The sequence below is a fragment of the Strix uralensis genome, chromosome 16 (genome assembly GCF_047716275.1).
Source record: "Strix uralensis isolate ZFMK-TIS-50842 chromosome 16, bStrUra1, whole genome shotgun sequence".
Taxonomy (NCBI): Eukaryota; Metazoa; Chordata; class Aves; order Strigiformes; family Strigidae; genus Strix; species Strix uralensis.
In genome coordinates, this window is record NC_133987.1 from 11,911,610 (window position 1) to 11,930,216 (window position 18,607).

The 18,607-nt window shown below is 40.1% G+C and overlaps 1 protein-coding gene across 9 annotated transcripts in view; it reads right to left on the reverse strand.

Moving 5' to 3' along the window:
* Positions 1-18,607, reverse strand: part of EEF2K (eukaryotic elongation factor 2 kinase) — a 35,576-nt gene that overhangs the window by 7,513 nt on the left and 9,456 nt on the right. For 5 of the 9 annotated variants that reach the window (XM_074885675.1, XM_074885674.1, XM_074885677.1 and 2 more), the window contains exons 2-15: positions 17,631-17,955; positions 15,777-15,827; positions 13,897-13,997; positions 12,245-12,305; positions 11,346-11,383; positions 8,461-8,632; positions 6,481-6,630; positions 4,852-4,984; positions 4,024-4,151; positions 3,222-3,423; positions 2,890-2,957; positions 2,048-2,125; positions 1,176-1,238; positions 182-316 (exon numbers count right to left, since the gene is read on the reverse strand). In XM_074885675.1, the coding sequence (XP_074741776.1) occupies positions 182-316; positions 1,176-1,238; positions 2,048-2,125; positions 2,890-2,957; positions 3,222-3,423; positions 4,024-4,151; positions 4,852-4,984; positions 6,481-6,630; positions 8,461-8,632; positions 11,346-11,383; positions 12,245-12,305; positions 13,897-13,997; positions 15,777-15,827; positions 17,631-17,876 (1,626 nt within the window). In that variant the 5' untranslated portion in view covers positions 17,877-17,955. Of the gene's footprint in view, positions 1-181; positions 317-1,175; positions 1,239-2,047; positions 2,126-2,889; positions 2,958-3,221; positions 3,424-4,023; positions 4,152-4,851; positions 4,985-6,480; positions 6,631-8,460; positions 8,633-11,345; positions 11,384-12,244; positions 12,306-13,896; positions 13,998-15,776; positions 15,828-17,630; positions 17,956-18,104; positions 18,126-18,607 lie in introns of those variants that run through there. The other 4 variants (XM_074885679.1, XM_074885683.1, XM_074885680.1 and 1 more) reach the window with 4 other exon arrangements.

The window sequence follows — 18,607 nt, forward strand, 5'->3', positions numbered from 1 at the left end:
TTCATGGATTCCTGAGCTTAGATGTCCCTTATAAAATATGATTAGGTGATAGAAAGCTATAGATATGTTCTTTATTTTCACCTGCACACGTAATTCATGCAGTGCAACACCCCTATGTAAGTAATAAATACAAGATGTTTTTTTCCAGTTGGAAATAACAAGATTACTAGACCCATCCTACCTTCCCAAGGACCGACTTCCCAATTTTCTTTTCAAGTTCTAATGCATTGAGCCTCTGAATCTCTTGGGCAACACAGGAGGGTCTGTGGATGTGGACTCTGGAAGAGTTGTAGAGATTCCATTTCTCCACACTGATCTGAAATAGAGAACATACTATTATTTCTATCCAAAATTAAAATTTCTGTACTATTCATATGGATGTCCAACACAAACAAGAACAAACAACTTATCAACATAATGGGTGGATAGGAAACAGTAGCCGAAAACAATCCTATCAAAATGAAAGCCTTTGGAGGTAACTCAGGGGAAACACAACAAGGAATGTTATTGGCACAGAACTTCAGTCTGTTAAAGCTGTTTCAATTTCCTGAAACAGCAACATGTAATCATTACAAGCAAATTCTGAAAAGCGTATCTAATTAAATTATTCCTTGTTGTCAAAGCTCTGTTTTTTCTTTTCTTGCAAAATAGAGTTATTTGTTTAAGTTTATAGCCACAGAAACTAATTATCACAGAAACTGTATTTTGTAAAAACATACAAGGTCTGGTCTCCCCTAGCTCAGATACACAGCGGAGAGAGCTACTGTCAGATATTTCAAACACAGCATGTTTTAAAAAATCACTCAACCACATATGGGACACAGTTCCAAAAATAAAGTGCAGAAGGGAAATAGATAGGCAGAAAAAAAATCCACAGAACTATAATTAATCTTTTTAAAGTGAGAAACCCTTGCATAATCATTAATTTATGTCAGGGATCAGTTACAGAAGTGACAATTTGTTTATAACAGTACTACTTTAACAGGAAAATAAAGACAAAACAAAAAAAGAACCAACACAGAATGGTAAGCTAATATTAATAAACACATTCTGTAACTGAAGAGGAAGGAAAACTGACATCTGATTTAGTGATGTGAAGTTAGAAGGCAGACGAGTGGAACAAAGGACAACCAAAGTGGCAAACTATCGTCTATGAACATTTTTGCTTTATTTACCCTTGCAGAGCTTCCCAAACTGTCTTCATCAGATTCATGTCTTCGGTTGTTGTTTGAATGGCCCTACGTTAATGTAAAGACTTGCATCATTTAATCTGCAGCAACTGACGTGTGTCAGTTATCTCTCTATAGACTATTCCTATCCAGCAAAATTAGTGACAATGACCAAAATAGTTTCCACTGGATCCTTTTCTCTCAGTGATATCGCAATTATAAAAAGTAACATACTGAAATGGTGAAGAATATGGCACACCCAAGGCTTCAATCCCGTAAACTGGATATCCCATGCTAAACACCTTGCTGCTTCAAAGGTGACAAAAGGATTGGTATCTTTGGAAGCAGTATGCTCTTTCCTATCTTCTAATTAAATATCCAGTTAAGATCTTCAGGTGAAAAAGCATTTATTTAAAAGTTTGTATTTTAAATCAGCAATGAACTAACCCACAGGAATTCTAAATTTGCATATTATTAACTGACAACATTAAGTTCTGTGTATCTCAAGCCATATAAAGTCATAGAAATTACAGAGGGTAAAAGAGTCTAAAAGTAAATCATATTCATGGATTCTGTATAAAAAGAAGCTGGCTACATTTCTCAAATGCAATACAGAATTCTTAAAAAAACACAAACAACAATATGCAATCAAATGTCATGTTTGAAATTAAGCTCCTCGTTACAAATAGTCTCTTCCCTGTAAAAGTGTCACTGACATTCCCAAGACAAGTCATTTTACAACACGTGGGAATTTCTTTCCAACTGTTTCCTCTGTTTACAAAGTCTAGATCGAAAGGGATAAAAAATAAGATTCTTCGATGGAAACAGTTCAAGTATGAACACGCCCAACTCTGCTAAACCCAGAGTCAGGTTCTTACCCTCTCTCTATGATCCAGATCTTCTAGCTCACTTCTCTTTTCACTGGGATATCCACTATCTCCACCATTTTCAAAATCCTACAGAAGAACAAAACATCACAGCATTAGCACTACCCTTTGTAAGGATCTCAGCTTGACATTTCCCACACAGAAAACCTTCTGCTGGTTCAGTGAGATATGCTGGATGGATATACCGGATGAAAATGATTGTATGTTGTGCTACCTCTGACAGACAGAACAGACCCTGAAGGTGCTGTCCAAATCTGAGTTCTCTCTTAGATACATTAAAAAAAAAATAATCAAGGACTCACATACTTTATTAAACCAAGAGTCTACTTAATACAGTCTTCAGTGGTAGCCAGTTAAAATATAAAACAGTAACTGGCAGCCCCTGGTACTAAGGTCCTAGTGTTGGAAAATTCTCATTGCAAACTCATTGCAGTCTCCTCAGGTGAGATTCTCTTACATCCCACAGTACCAGTATTTGCAGAGACCTAATCAATGGAGATTCTGTTTAGCTTTCATACCACAGCAGTTGGCACTAGTGCCAAAGACGCAACATGCAGGCAGGGGGAACAAACACAGACTTTAATTATCTGTTAAAATACATCAGATACATTTCTGGAGGGAAAAAAATTCCTGGAGGGAAAAAAAAATACTATTTTAAAATAAAATGTTCTTCCTTTACTAGAAACAGAAAATGTATGCAGGTAAAGTGACCTGCAGCAATGACTGCAAGCAGAGCACCTTTACGTGCTTTAACTCAACAAAGCCTTCAGGCAGTCCTTTCAAGACATTCATTAAGGAACTGCAATCTCATTTTCTGTTAGAAAGACACTCACCCTTTGGTTATCAAGCTGATCATAGTCTCTGTGAACCAAGTTATCTACTTCATTGAACACAGGCCAATCTAGGAAGAAAAATATTTGCTTCTTATTGTAAGGATAACATGCTTCAGGAGAAAGCTCTAGATACCACAATCTTACCACTTTTTTTCACAGAAGCATCTGTGCATTAATTAACTACATAGAAGTACTTTTAGTTTTATTTCTGCTCAAAGAGGAATGCTAGAGACAAGTATTCTGAACTAAATACAACATGTTGTTGTGTTTAAAACTAATAAAATAAAACAGGTCAGGAACCCCCGAGGAAGTTATGTTTGAGGCTCACTCACTAAGCATGTCCATCTTTTGGCTGTGAGGGGTTGCTGAGGAAGGAGAGCAGGGTAGAGAGTCAAATGCTACATCGCTCATGCTTTCATCTCCAGAGTTTTCAGACAGGCGGAAGAGCAGAGGAGGCCGACTACCAGAGACTGTTCTCACCCGGCTGCTGCCACATTTTTCCTCTGTGCCACGGAGAATTGTTTGAGCAGATTCCTTGGCAAATTAACAAGAAAGTCCCATGAATAATGCTCCTCTGTATTCTAAGCATGCTCCATAAGCCAACATGAATGTTTGTTAGTCCTCTAGAAAAGGGGGGGTATAAATACGCATATGTATATGTAACTATTGACTTTGAAAAGTTCTACACCCCAACAAAATATCAAGTCCCGGCATTGTTACAGTCAGAGAGAGTTCTGTTTAAGACCAAATTTCATTCAAAGTGTTTCAACAAGTCCCATTCCCACTAATATCAGTTGAAACTGAGATCAGTTAAAGAGGAGCAGTTCTGTTCTTTTTTTCTCCCCAAATCAGCTTTGTAAGATACAAAACTTAATAATGATTTCAGCATTCAAAAATATACTTGGTCCTAAATATACATGTGTTACAAGGTTCACTATTAAAGCTACAGCATTAATTCAGAGACAAGCATGGGTAAACCAGCTTTAAACTGCTGTATTTTAAACTGCAACATTAGTAATTAAGGTGGTTTTATTTGCTATGTAAATAGCCTATTTCAGTTTTATTTACAGGGTTTTTAAAGGTAGAATAAACCAGCTGTACTGCTTAGTTATACTTTTTTCACCAAGCACTTACAAGCAATTTTTTATTACAATCCAAGGCATCTTTCTCTTTGGATGAAAGATCAAATGGTGCAAGCCCCATGCTTTTGCAAATCCTATTGCAGAAATGAGAATGAAAGAACAAGGCCATACCTCGAACACCTACAGCATTAAAAAAAAGTGAAGAAAGGGTTTACTCCAAGTTTATATGACAGTTTACTGAATAAAAGCTAGAAGTCCCAAAGCATCTTCTAAAAAGTCAAAAGAGAAAGAAACAGAGAAAATGCTTTGCAGCACACAGAGCTCAACCCACTTACATTTTAACACCTGTAAGGGCTTTTCACTCTCCAAAGAGAGTGAAAGAAAGTCTGCAAAATCTTCAAAAGCTATATATGCACAGGATATAATATCAAATTAATTTGGCTGTATCACTGCAAAATGTGCCTAAATTTGCTTACAAAACTTGCTGTGTCCTATGAACAACTTCACGTATGGACACTTGAAGCTTTAAAAATATGCAAGGCTTATCTCTCCACATTCAGCTCTATCCATTCCTGCAATGTGGCAAGGAAATTAAAGGCCATGATTATTGCTCTCACATTGTAGTGGGCTACTTAATTTCATTACTTGCTTGGTTTAAGAGTAGGCCAGGAGACATGAGCCATAATCAGCTCTCATTTTAAGTCTGCCCTTGTGTGACAGCAGCCCTGTTCAGGGACTCCTTACAGCAGAACTTCCCCAGCTGTTTGCAAGACCCTCAGAAACATGCCTGCTCACTCAGCCGTGTAACAGCCACTCAGCAGACAGCTGGGAAGAGAAGATAAGCACCCATTAGCATGTGAAACAGGATCATTGATTTTACCTAGGTTGCCATCTCCAAAATCTGTACCATTCTCTGTATGGATCTGAGGGTCCGTGTAAAGATCTCCAACTCCCTGGATATCGACAATAATAAGTTGGTGTCCTGAGCGCTCAAAGGTGAAGTGGCTAAAGGCCTGGGAAGAACCATAGAAGATGTCTGAGAAAACTCTCCCTTGATCTACTGAAAACAGCAACACATATTCACCTCTTATAAAGAAATGGGCAAAGAAGTCTGATAACTCTATTGGTGAAATATAACTGGTATAAACATCATGATGAAAGCAATGAGGGACTAAAAGCATGTAGTAGATTGCTTCTCCAACCTGACCCCACTCAGAGATGGACTAAAAGGGTGAAAAGCAGCAGTGGGAACACGCAGGGGAGAGGAGACTGCTTTATTCCTCCTTCCTGTTCTGAAGATCCTGTCTTCCACTACAGTCTTCACCTTAAGAAGTGGGGAGCTGCCTGGCAGAGGGAACAACAGTACACTCTGAAGCCAGTGCAGAATAACTTCTGCATAAACATCCTGGCTGTGCCTGTGGATCTCCAAGCTCTGCAGCACTGGGATACTGCTTCCTTCTGTCAACAGGCAAGGCTTTGCCACATTTTGGGAAAAAAAAAAAAAAAAGAAAAAAAGTGAGCATCTCCACAAATTCTCCTTCCCCTACTATGCCCTCTGGGAGGTCCCCCTGAACAGCTGATCTGGCTCTACATTCGTGTATCAGATCATAAAATGCACATTTGTACTCTTTAAAGGCAGCATTTCAAGAATCAGGTATAAAAAGCCCTTCTCTCTGGCATAAAGTTGAGACATTAGGAATCTTCTGGGAAGACCTCCAAAAAAGCACTGCCAGGCCTGGGGGAAACGACTAGTGGTGACAGACAAACATTTTAACTGCAGCAAATCTCGCAGAACATTTTGTTCCCAACCTGTGAAAGTATAGCAGTGATTCAGTGTACAAAAGACAGCCCAGAACATAAACCCTCTTCTTACATTAAGCATCATGACAAGTACATTAAAAACAGGGGGAAAAGATTAAAAGAACAAAACCCTAAAGCCCCAGTAAAACACTCCTTTGCTACATGGATCACTTCGCATTTTTCACCAGTATTGTTAAGTTCTTTTATGAGACCCAAGAATCACTTGAAATCGGTACTTGTATCTCCATACAGAATCTCGATTCACCTATTCAGAGGTTGTAGCTGAAAAAACCCAGATTCTTACATGCAAATGGACTAGGTGTTTAGTTACACGAGCTGGGTATCTGCCACCTCCTTTTGTTTATTACATGAGGCACCAGAAGACTGTTTAGCAGATAGTACATAAGAGTTTGAAATATGTCAATGCCTGCAATTATAATTAGAGTCAAAAAGCTTAATGTTTCCAAAGAGTATTAACCATGTTCAACTCAACTAAAATCAACAGACTCTGAAATGCAATAAAGCAGCACTCAGCGCTTGGAAGAGCGGGCCCCAAATAAGGGGCAGACATACTGCAAAAAGAGAAATTAATTTGGCATTGTACTGGAAAGCCTGCAGTTTCCTTTCTTGGCAGTAATGCAAGACTTCTTGGTAGAGCCAAGAAATTCCCTGCAGCAGACTCTATGGAAAGCATTAAACAAAGCCTCACTTGCGGAGTAAGACGAATGTTGTCGTCTCGCACAAATCCAGAATTTGAGTTGTATTTGATGTATTTGCCCTCAATGTAATGTTCCAGATGAAAGAGAGGCTTTCCAGGTCTGTTCTTCATTTCGATAATACAGGTCTGCACTATATCCACCTGGGGAGGGAAAGAAGATAAACAATGACTAACAGAATACTGTCTTCAGATCAAAGTGTGTGTGAATCCTCCAGCTGTGAAAACTTTTCCAGTGAAAGAAGCTGAACAATTGCAAAGATCTGTCTGTTTAACAAGGGGGTGGGGGAAGAGTCACATGCTTCTTAGGTTACTGGAGGAATTCCATAAATTAAAAGCCGTCACTTCAGAACAGCTCAGTTCTGCAACAAATCCCTCTGAAAAATTCTTAGTGTTTGCTTTCTATTTTATTTTTGTGGGTACCTTAAGAGTACACTGCAAAGAGTCTATACCCAGAGAGCTAAACATACAGTAACTACTGCACAACTTGAAGAAATGTCTCTTCAGAGAAGGACTGAAGACTTCTACCATTCAGATATTTCTGTATCCTGCCTCACCTCCTCCCTCTGTCCCAGACACATTCCTAAAGGAGAAACCATCACAACTCTCACTTCGCTTACATTTTCCCCCCCACATGACATTTAAAACTTCTAGATTTCTAGATTCTTCTCTGTGCACTTCATTATATATCTCACTTTGCTGTTGCGAGACAGGTAGATATTAACTAACCCTCATGTGGGAGACAATGGTCCACATATTCAGAAGCACTCGTTTTGGCTATTAAATTGATAAGGCCCCCACACTGAGGCATACTTCTTGACCCAAGCATCTTGTCACGTCACACACAGTCTGTAGTAGAGCCAAGAGCAGGAACCAAGACACCACAGTGCGTGTGCAGCACTCTTCCTACAAGCCACCTCCTCCATCCATTTGAAGTCACAGTTACACTGAGGCATTCAGTACCTACTGCAGATGAAAGGGATTTGACAGCTTCGTTGATACATACCACGGACACACTCGACAAAGAGGAACTACTGGCTGGGAGTGAACAACAGCTGCAGTCCTTCATCCTTGCGCTTGAGTTTCTTGTCTTTTAACAAACTGGTTGCTGCTGCAGGTGTTTTTGTCCAGGACACAATGGCCTGCTTTGACCAGCAGCTATCCAACTTACCAGCATGGAAAAGCACAAAGCTATGTTGGCTGTACAAAATGTTTAGCATGGACCCCAGAACCAGAAATACAGCCAGCAAAGCAGTACAACCACCTCTGCCTGAATCCTACGTGTGTTTATGCATATCCCTAGCACAGAGGGTGGGAACTTCTCTTGATACCCTGAGCCCAGTCTGACATTCCACCCACCTGGGAGTTTCATACATCTTAATGCTTTGCACTTAACACAGTGTGCCAGTATTGTCACTGAAACACTCAAAGAAAACAAAGCCATGGTATCTTCATTTTTTGGAAAATTCTTGACCACTCCTCAAAAGTTTGTATTTGAATAGCTTTGTAAAGTTATTCAGGTTTCCAGCTCTTCTTAAAAATCAATGCTAATCAGGTGTTTAGATAGGTGTACAAGATTTAAACATCTACCTTCCTGGAACACTAACAGTTAAGTGCTTGCTGAGACTTCTGCTGGCAATAAATTCTGTGACATCTTTGGTTATCTCAAAAGCAGCTGGGCAAATATCAAAAAGAGCAATACAAACACCATTTTAGTTTGGTCTTCAGTCAACAGCTGAGAACAGTCAAGACATTCACAAACACACAGCCCCTAATTCTGGAAATATAAAGCAATTTCTGCATTTACTTCATTAAAAATCAGCTATCATTTAACAGAAAACACAGTAGGGCAGAAGAGTCTATCTAAGCAATTAAATTTAATGGAATGTGAACAAGTAATTCCCTCTAAATTTGAAAACTAATCTAATATGAGAACGAGACTGCATTTTCGCTTAGCAAGATCTTTGAATGTACCTGTTTTGGTGGCTTGTGCCGGTTGTACTCTTCTCCCCAGAGTTTTGCTTCCATCTGAAGTCGGACATCCTCAAAATACACATCCCTGCCCACACTCTCTATGTATTGCTTGGCAACATAGTTATAGGCACCTTTCCAGTTCTGCGTGTGTAAGAAGTTGGACAGCTTTTTCCTGAAAGAGAAATCAATCACAGATGAAGGGAAAACCAAGAATTTGAATTCAATCTTCCCCATGTCTTTGCCTGCATGGACAGAGCCAGGTCCTGAGATCAGCATTACCCTCAGTCATTTACCAGCTATACTAGCTGAAAAGTGAAACACAGGTAGGGAGCAAGGGAAAAAGCAACATCCTGTATGAATGGCAGCTAGCGTGTGCCAAAATGCCTCTTGGGTTTGACTGCAGCTACTTCTGCTCTGAACTTCCTCCCTTTCTCATTTCTTTTCCCTCCCCACTTCCCTCAAACCCAGAGTATGAAGGGTTGGTGTCACCTCAACACCCTGTTCTAATGTCAACAATTATTTTCTGCAGTAATTAACAGGAAGTGTCCTTTCAAACATGAACTGAAAACAGAAAACCCTCCTCATGATAAGAACAAACTGCTTCCTTCTCAACAAACAGGGGTGTCTACTTAATATCCCCCATGACCCCAAAAGGAAAACTGCACGACAGATCTTCTTATGATGCAGCTTTTAACTTTTGTGGATGCGCAAATCTTTAATCCATGGATCTCTCAAGAGTGGGGGAAAAAGAAAAAAGGAGGACTTTAGGACTTTGACAACAGAGAATCTGCTGGCTGTCAACAAACGGATTACGCAGGTACCCAGTGGTTGCAGAAGATGCCAATATTCAAGCCAAACGAGGAAAAAACCCACACTGTTACCAAGAATTTCAAAGCAGACAGTGTCTTCTTTCCTAGAGCAACCTCATCCATTTATATGGGACACAAGGGGGAAAGCACTTCTCCTCCTGCACCCTCCAAGAACTTAATTCAACAGAGAGGATGGCAAAAGGGTATAAAAACCCTCTACTGTGGCAGCAGTGGTATTGCTGGAGACCCCAGCAATGCCAAGGCAGTCTGAAGGGGGAGGAGGAGTATGAAGAGAGGTGTCCAAATAAGGCACAGCTGGCTACTGAGCAGTTCTCATATTCTGCTAACAAACAATGGTTCTCCCAAACTGTACATTTTGAGAAGCTAGTAGCAGCACTCAAAGTCTCAGCCCTCCCCCTGCTTCCTTTCCTCTCTCCCTCCCAAGGCCTTGGTGCAGAGGTAGAAGTACACGGACTCTCTAAAGGGAAAGCAGCTCCAGATGGTCTGTCCTCCTGCAGAGATAGGCAGACAGTCACTATAATATAGGCCTTTGAAAGAAGGAATAAGCAAGTGAGATAAGAATTTTGGCCAGAATTTGAAACCCTTCCAGTTCTCTGAAGAAACAAATTTCTCTGCATAAAACAAGCCAGCTCATGTGCTCTTCCAAAGCCAACACTCTGTGAAGTTCACTGAGCCAAGTGCAGCTAATGCTTTCACTGTAATGACTAAAGACTTGCAGAGTTGCAAAAATCTAAAGAGAGCGCTCCAGATGGGAAGTATCAGTGCACCACTGAGAGTTACGGAAAATCCAGGAGTAGGAAGCTGACATACGAGTTGTATTTTCTTTGTATGAGGTTAAGGCAAAGCTGCAAAGATAAATTTCTGTTTATGGCACTACTAAAGATATTCTGTAAAGGGGAATTTGGTCATTCAGAAACAAGAGCTAAAAGCAATGTCAGCAAGTTAAGATTTGTTACTTCTAGGCTTCATTCACTGCTGTCTCTATTTGGCTTTGCACGAACAGAGCCACCAGCACAAACTGATAGTGAAACAATGCCAAACTGGAGGACTAAGGGGTTACTTTCCCCCCCTTTTCCTCAAGTTCAAAAAAATCACATTTCATCATTCAGGAGTTTCTCTCTTTCCAGAGTGAAACCAGACGTGAAATGCAATTTCTCTGGATTGTGCAGCTGGAAAGATGGGGAGTGCCTTAAACACGCACATGCACATTTTCCAGGAAACATTAATTTCCAAAGCCTGGAAAGGGTGGGGTACTCTTCTAGCATGAACTGATTTGTAATAGCTAGATGCTCATGCCTGCAACCATATTTTCTAACACTCTCTGAGGAAAGAATAGTTCCTCCTCTGTCTTCCCCCACACTTTACCCTTCTGAAAAGAGTAATTTAGTATTCGAGCTCTGCCTTACTCTGAACAGGATTATTCTGGTACACGTGATCCGAAGTAAACTCTGGGATGATAACCTTCTAAAGCGAGGGAGGTTTTCTGAGTTGAGATTGCACCATCCTACTATTCTTTCCCCTTTTCTCTGCCTAACTATAGGCCTCAAGTTGGCCCTTAGGCTGCAGACACCTACAGCCTCATAACAAATTCAAATATATTTCAGCACACTAGGAACATGGAAAGTAGCTGCTTCTGTACTTTTATGAGTATTTCGCCTCCAACAGATGGTGGAAATAGCATATATTTATGAATTGCTAATTGATAGGCTGATTATACTTGCTGGAACTGGACATGACTGCACATTACCCATCCCACTGCAGTTCCAGTACAGGCAATGGCTTGGCTTTCCAAAGCAAGCTCACTGAACGCCTGCATCACGCTTGCTTGTGCTTCCTTAAGAGAATGTTCTGCTTTCTGAACCCCACTCCCTGTGCTGCAGCTGGAGTGCAGAAATAGGAATGAACCCCTCAGCTATGCCTTTTAGAAAGGCACAGCAGGGAGCTAACGGGGAGCTGAACTTTGCACAATTTCCACCACACCTAAGTGAAATTCCAGTCACCATAGAAGAAAATACTGCATGGAGGCCAACAAAGATAAAGCCAGAAGATACTTACGTTCTGAAGCACTCTCGCATTGCTCCACGACCAAAAGGCTAGGGAAAAGAAAAAACAAAAACTCAGCATTGCCATTTCCACAAAGTTAATTTCTAACCAGTAAGAGACACAACCATGTCTTCCCCCTTTATAACCTGCAGAAAGCAGTTCTCAAACAGGCTCTATACAATTTTTGTCTCCTCAAAGAAAAGTGAAAACCACTGGCAGTGTAAGTAGGTATCTGGGGAAAAGACATTTGAAATAAGCCCCCCTCCCCTTCACCCTTCAATATCCCATGAAGCAGACATGATATGTCTTTTAAATAAGCTATTTAAATTCTCTCCAGTTTGGAGTCAGCTGTGTTGTGTCTGCCTAGAGAAGATGGCTTTGCAGACCTCATGCTCTCTGCATTTAGGCTTCCGTACAGGATGTGCCAAACAGAGCATCACCTCCCCACATGCCAGATACTATGTCAGCAGCACAGAGCAGGGCAACTCCAACACACTACCAACCCCATGATTTAACTGTGAAGCAATCGTAGCTTTCAGTCTGGTTTCATCCTATGAGCAGAAATTATTTAGAAGCACATAAAATAGCAGGACTATTGCCAGGCAGGGAGATGAGGCCAGCAGGAAATGGGAGGGAGATCATTGGGAAAGGAACAAATGCCTCATATTGCTGATGGGGAAGGGCTGACTCCATGTTCTACTCTACTCTGGGGAAAAAAGGCTGGGGAAAAAAGGCTTTTGGGACGCCAAAACATAATGAATGAGCCGAGAAAAAAGAGAGGTAGCAGAAAAGAATAACATTGAGACTTTAAAACTTCTATATGAGGAAAACATCTTGCTGCCACCATTCAGTAACAGGAAGGAAATGACTAATTTGGCTGCTAATAAACATGAAGGACAGTGTGATCTTACTTGTGAAGCCATCTTGATGAGGACTTCATCTTCAACCCAGTCCCCAGTAACTGCATTGTACCTGCAAAATCAGGAGATGTGCCTCTTAGAAAAATGCAGAGGGAACCCAAATCCCCCGGCCCCAGGACTATCCTTCCTTATCTCTAGCTGACTGCTAAAAGGTGCTGCTGCCACTCCCACACAAAAACTTCTGGTCTTCCAACCACACTACTGCCCTCCTTACTTTGGGTGGGGAAACAAGAAATATGTACAGTTCTTTGATGAGACACTGAATCCTACTGACAATGAACAGATTCCGCTACAGAAGCTGAACTTTTACAACACTACAAATTAGGCTTTATCTGCTTTGACATTACATCTCCTCTGTGATACCTAGGCAGTACACTGGGGGCAGAAAGAACTTTACCAAGCCCTACACACTAGACTGGTGGTCTCCCCCAACCCTGAGCTTGCATAAAACTGGTTCTGGCTGGGAATCTGCTGCAGGGCTGTGGAGGATGAGAGCAAAATGCAGCACCAGCTGTGGCTGTGAAAAGCAGCAGGGCCAAGAACTGCCAAACACTGCACCAAGGGAGGAGCAAGTCTCTGCCCAACCCTATGATAATACAAAGAGTACAACTGTGGTTTCTCCCCACCCCCTTAACTCCCAACACAGTAAAAGCCAAACTGAGAACCACAGTGGTTGAGTCACCAACACATGACTGTTTCCAGCCTGATTCCCCTGACCTGCACCGAGTACTTCATGCATGCAGACACTCCATATACCCCTTGTATGTTCTGTTCACCCCAGTTTGCAGAAGGCAAAAGAGATGGAAATAGGAATGTCAGAGCCATCTCTTTTTAATAGGGTATTTGAGTAGCCCTAAACCAATATTATCACTTATTGGTTTTTTAAAATATGCAAACTATTTCAGGACTGTGTGGCTGACCAGGGACAGATGCAGTCTATGGGGAAGAGCAGCATTGCGTGACAGCGTTATGTGATTGGAAGGGAGGCCTCCCTCAACACTGATGCTAAGTGTAATTAACTGGCCTCTAACTCCTACCCCTTCCACCCAGAAACCCATGTCAGTAGGGTAAACGTTTTGGCAAAGCCTGTGCTAAAGCACTGAGAATAGTTTAAGGGCCAAACTCAGTTTCAGCACGTACACTATGCTGAGCTATTCTGGGCTTTATAAGGATTTAAATTCCAGCCACATGCAGCAATACTGCATGGACAGGCAACAGTGAAACTGCTATTTTGGGAAAGGCACAGAGTGTTATGTTGCTTTTTTTTCTAAACTATTTAAACTAAGTATGCTGCCTTTTTATTGGGATTCATTTCCTTATTAGATTAAATTTACAGCATTAATAAATCAACTAGAAAATACTTTTCAGCCTTGTTTCCTGCCCACATGGTGAAACTCATAGATACTACTTAGGTGGGAAAGAGAGAAGGACTGTGACACTGGTTTGCTGAAAAGTTTATTTTTTGATGATGTACAGTATTTACATATTCCTGGGAGATTCAGTTAAGACATACTCAGTTTGGGCATTATTGAATGTTCTTCAGCCATCTAATTACACATATTCTGCACTACACAAACAGAACCCTTGCATAAACCAGCACATTCTGTTTAATGTCAGCATTAAAAGCAGAAAGACCCACAGACCTGTAACGAGTGGCATGTTCCGTCTCAAAGTCCTCAAGATGAAATTCTGCCCACGGATCAGGCATGTGTTTAGCTTTCTCAATAGCATGTTTCCAGGTTTCCTGAATAAGTTACAAACTGGCGGGTTATTTATAATCAGCAGCAACTCACGACAACAGCATTTCTAGAGCACATCCGGATTCCAACGCTACAAAGATGTGCAACTACACAACCCCCCAAAGCACTATTCAGAGCAGGGACCAAGGGGTACAGAAGATCACTCTGACATTTTAGAGCTTCAAGTATAATGAAACACAGTTCAGAAATATAAAGCATCATGTTTCAGTACAATATGCACTGCCATAAAGTTACTGAGGACAGAACCTGGTCTACTATATACCAATTTGCAAAACCTGTTGTCATTTGCAAGTATCTCTAACATGTTACAAATAGTGATAAATGACATTTAGATGATATTATTTTTTACTGATTTTTAACTTTGTAACTACCAGCATATGCTGGCAGTGTAAGCATAACATGTCCATTAGTGATAGGGCAGTATGGAGGAAGAAAAAAAGTTCTGTAAACCCCAAGGCCCCCAAATTGTGCTTAGCGTAAGAAAGAAGAAATTAGAATGCTGTAAAAATGGATTATTATAACAATTCCAGACAAGTAGCTATTTCAATCTCCACCAAGTCAAGAGTAAAAAATCAAAGGAGTTTTCTGGAATATAAACAGTCTTTTTGTACCAGCCAATTTGGATGCTTGTCTCTCAACATTTTGATCTCCCTCTTTTTACATTGTACTGTTCCAAGAAAACTGGAGATATGATCCTTTGATGTGCCAAAAGCCTTCTGCAAGGTGAGCACGAGAAAAGGCCACTTTGCATCCCTGCCAGTAAAGAAATACTGAGCTCTGAGGTTTTGTTACTGCCTCTCTTACTGAATTTCAAGTATGCAGAAACAGTAACTTCCAAAATACTGGTTCTTTTCCTTTGGAATTTAAATCTCAGTCAAAACTTTTTCTAAAAATGCAGTATAAATCGGTGTCAACAATGACATCAAGGAAGTTTTTGAAGCAGCTGAGCTTTTACATTGTTCATGTTTATTTCAGCTGCAAATCTGCATACCTTGCAAACAATTTAAATACTCCCCTTTCTCACAATAAAACCACAAAATGAACCCAATACTACACTAAATAAAACAAATTTGAAAGATATGCTGAGAAGGATTTCCTATGTGTTTCATAACAAAATGAAGTTGCCTCAGATCATGCGATGATACACATTTCTATGGACCTGGGAACGTCCATACTTGGATATGTATGAAAAAAAACAGGGAGAGAAAGAAACACATAGAACTGCCTGGTCAGTTATCTATGTCAAATCATTCGTGAGTAGGGTCCCCTCTCCAAAAGGTGATTTGTGCCCATGCTAGGTAATGATTTAAATAAATTAATTGCTTGTGCTTGATCTTATGAGGTGCTTTGTACAAAACCTGAATTCTAATCTTCAAACAAACAGAAGTTGGACTTCATGGAAATGGTGCTAGCAGTGCAGTTTTTCTCCTGCTGTAGGCATACGGCTGCCATACAGACTAAGTAGGTGTCTTGCATCCACTCCATTCTTGTCCACAGTAGGTAATACTGTGAAGAAACAACTACAGAAATGCACTTTTTTTTAAAGTGACATTCCAGGGTAAAGAACAGAAGATGGGTATTATTTCATTTAACAGATATCTATTTTAGTTTTGACTTAATGACTTTTATGGGCTGAAACAAGCAGTTCTCCCAGATAATAAAATAATGAATAAAAAAAGGCCATAATAGGGAAAAAACAAAACAGAACCAAAAAAACCTTAATGTATGTTAGATATGGTGTTCACATTTTCTTTTTAACCTACCCGACTATGGTCAACCACAGAGCCGTGCTTAGAACGATGCTGTGTGTCATTCTAAAGGATGCATGAGAAACATAAAAGTAGGAAAATACATATAATAAGACAAATGATTGACAAAGAGTCTCTGTTCTCTTTGTTAATTTAGAAAAAAAAAATTCCACTTAAAAGACACTCTTCAATTTATATTCCTAATTTAAATTCATTCTTAGAACATCTGTGAACAAACCTGTTAAGGTAAGCTGGCAATTTTTTTAATTGGAAAATATGCATTAAAAGAGTCTTGCCTATTAACTAGCTAATTAAACATTGCTCAGTCCTGTTTAAAGGCAGAGAGTTCTACTAACATTTCTATCTGTCTCTGCATTTCATTATCAGTGGCCCACTATTAGCTATTAGCTTTGGGGTTCGAGAGGTAGAGTCTGATCAGACCAGGCTGTGTCAGTTTAAGATGTTATCAGTCCTGGCTGGCTGCTTCACCCTGTGGTAGAAGCCACCATTTCTGCAGCTTAAGCAGCAGTGGAGACTCACTTGCTCTATATCTCAACCCAATATATTTCAGCTGTGACAGAAGCTAAAATGCCAAACTAGACATTGTGGAGCCCAAAGCATGGGCACATGGCAGGAGGAAATACTTGCAATTTCTTACATCTTTTATCAGTTTTATCTCAGGCCACATGACTCAGAACTCACACTGCAAACCCAGAGGCAAGTGTTCAGTACATGCTACAACGTACACACAAATGAAGACTAAGCTTCTTTCAGGTCTTAACTTGCTTAGCATAGCATACACTAAAATCTGTCCCCTTGTCTATACTAAACTTTTACTCTTCACCTTCCTCAGGAGATATGTACCTTCTAATGTTTCTACTAACTAGCCTTGATAAAAATCTTACTGCAGACAAGACAGTTTCACTTTTAATGTGTTACTTAAAATGTTAGCTGACTGAAATAAACCCTCTGGTATCTCTCCAGGAATAAAACATGCATTAGGCATAACCAAGATTTTAGAGTATCTATTAAATAAATAATATGTTAATATTTATAACAAGAAATGTGTTAATAAAACACATTAAATCTTAGTCTAGACAAAATCTAAGAGACATGCCAGTTTACCACAAATGGTGCACATCTGGAATATCTAATCTATGGAGTGCACGTCACTTGTGTTCTTGAGGCTCCACTGCCTGTGGGTTTGCCTCCCCTTGCCTGGCCTGATCTGTGCAAAGGGAGCTGAGTGGAACAGGACACACTGCCAAGGAAGCACCAACTACAGCCCCTCTGACCTCTCTGCAATGCTGTGATCGCCGTTCATTTTAAAAAGGTCAGATACCACTTCAATACACTGTCAGGCATTACTGCCAGTGTGACACTTCATGCCCAAGCACGAGTGTCAACATGTTAAAAGCTCCCCTAAGAAGGAACTATAACCTGAAATCTGTCATTACAATTTTATCATTTACAATTTTATTTGTCCGAATAAAAATATTATGGATTGTTAACTGCTTGGCAAAATCCATAATAAGATAATCTTCTGGCAGACCTCATTTAGTTTACAACACATCTTTTAAATTTCCCGATCAGTGTATTGCTTTCTTAATGGTTTGATCATACTGGCAGTGAATTGTTTGCCTGAAATCTGCTGCCTCTGTAGAGGCAGATCTCCCACTGAACTAAAAGGGACAGTAAGCAATTCAATGGCAGTGTCAGACTACTGGCTTAATGGAATTAACTGCAGGTCTGGAAAAAACAGATGTATTTTTTAATTGAAAAGTGTTAGTTATAAGAGATGAAACAGAGAATTTCTCATGCCAACTAAGTAAAACCAAAACCTCACTGAAGGCTGGAGCCAATACTTACCTTAAAGCTAAAAGAGTTTCTAGGAGAAGAGCTTGAACTGTACTGTTCAGTTTTTGCTAAGTTGCTGTAATAATTGTCAACTTTGATACTAGCAGACTTGTTAGAAACCGGATCATCAGTTATTGGACAGATAAAATAATTGTCTTCATCATCACTATCAGCATCAAGATAATTTCCAGAGTTCGCTGTAGTTGATCTAGCATTATCAATTCCTTCCATACGAAAAATAAGGTCCTCGTCTGCCATGTTTGTGGGAGGTCCGTTTAACTGCTGCAATGATTAAAACAGCCACTATTCCAATGCAGATGCAAATGGAGGGAAGAAGCTGGGTGGGAGGGGGGGGAAAAAAAAAAAAAAAAAAAAAAAAGGGCTGTTATTAAATGAACAAACAATGCATGAAACTGATGTCAGCACACTGGCAGAAAAAAAAATTATTTGCATATGGCTCTATAAAAATGACCCCCAAGTACTTACATGAGGTTTTGAACACCTCAGTGCTGGACCTGGGTTTCCAGAATGCACTCGGTTTTTAAATTGGTTATCTTCTTTTCTCAATCTTGTAGCAAGTATAGAGTAATACCATAAAATCTGAGGGACTGCAAACACCACCTGCAGCCTATGGCTGACATTTGTTAATGTTCCTGTCTCCTTCTTTGAATGTTTTTATTCTTATCTGAAATGCTGAGTTTCACAACACTGGTCTTAGAAACTCAAGAGAGCTTTACCTCAAACACCACAATCAGGTTTTCAATTTTTTTCAGGACAAGCCTTCTCAAGGACATTGCATACAAATAAATAGTCAAAGGAGTTAGAGAGTATATTGGGACAACATAGAAAATTGTCCCACCACTGCCAAGCTTTAAGTTGGCTTTTAGCTCACATACAGCCAACAGTCCACAGTGCAAAGCACGCTGCTGAAAGTGCAAAGAACGTTGCCCAGTTTACCCAGGATGCCCTCAGAAGGACAAAGTACAAAA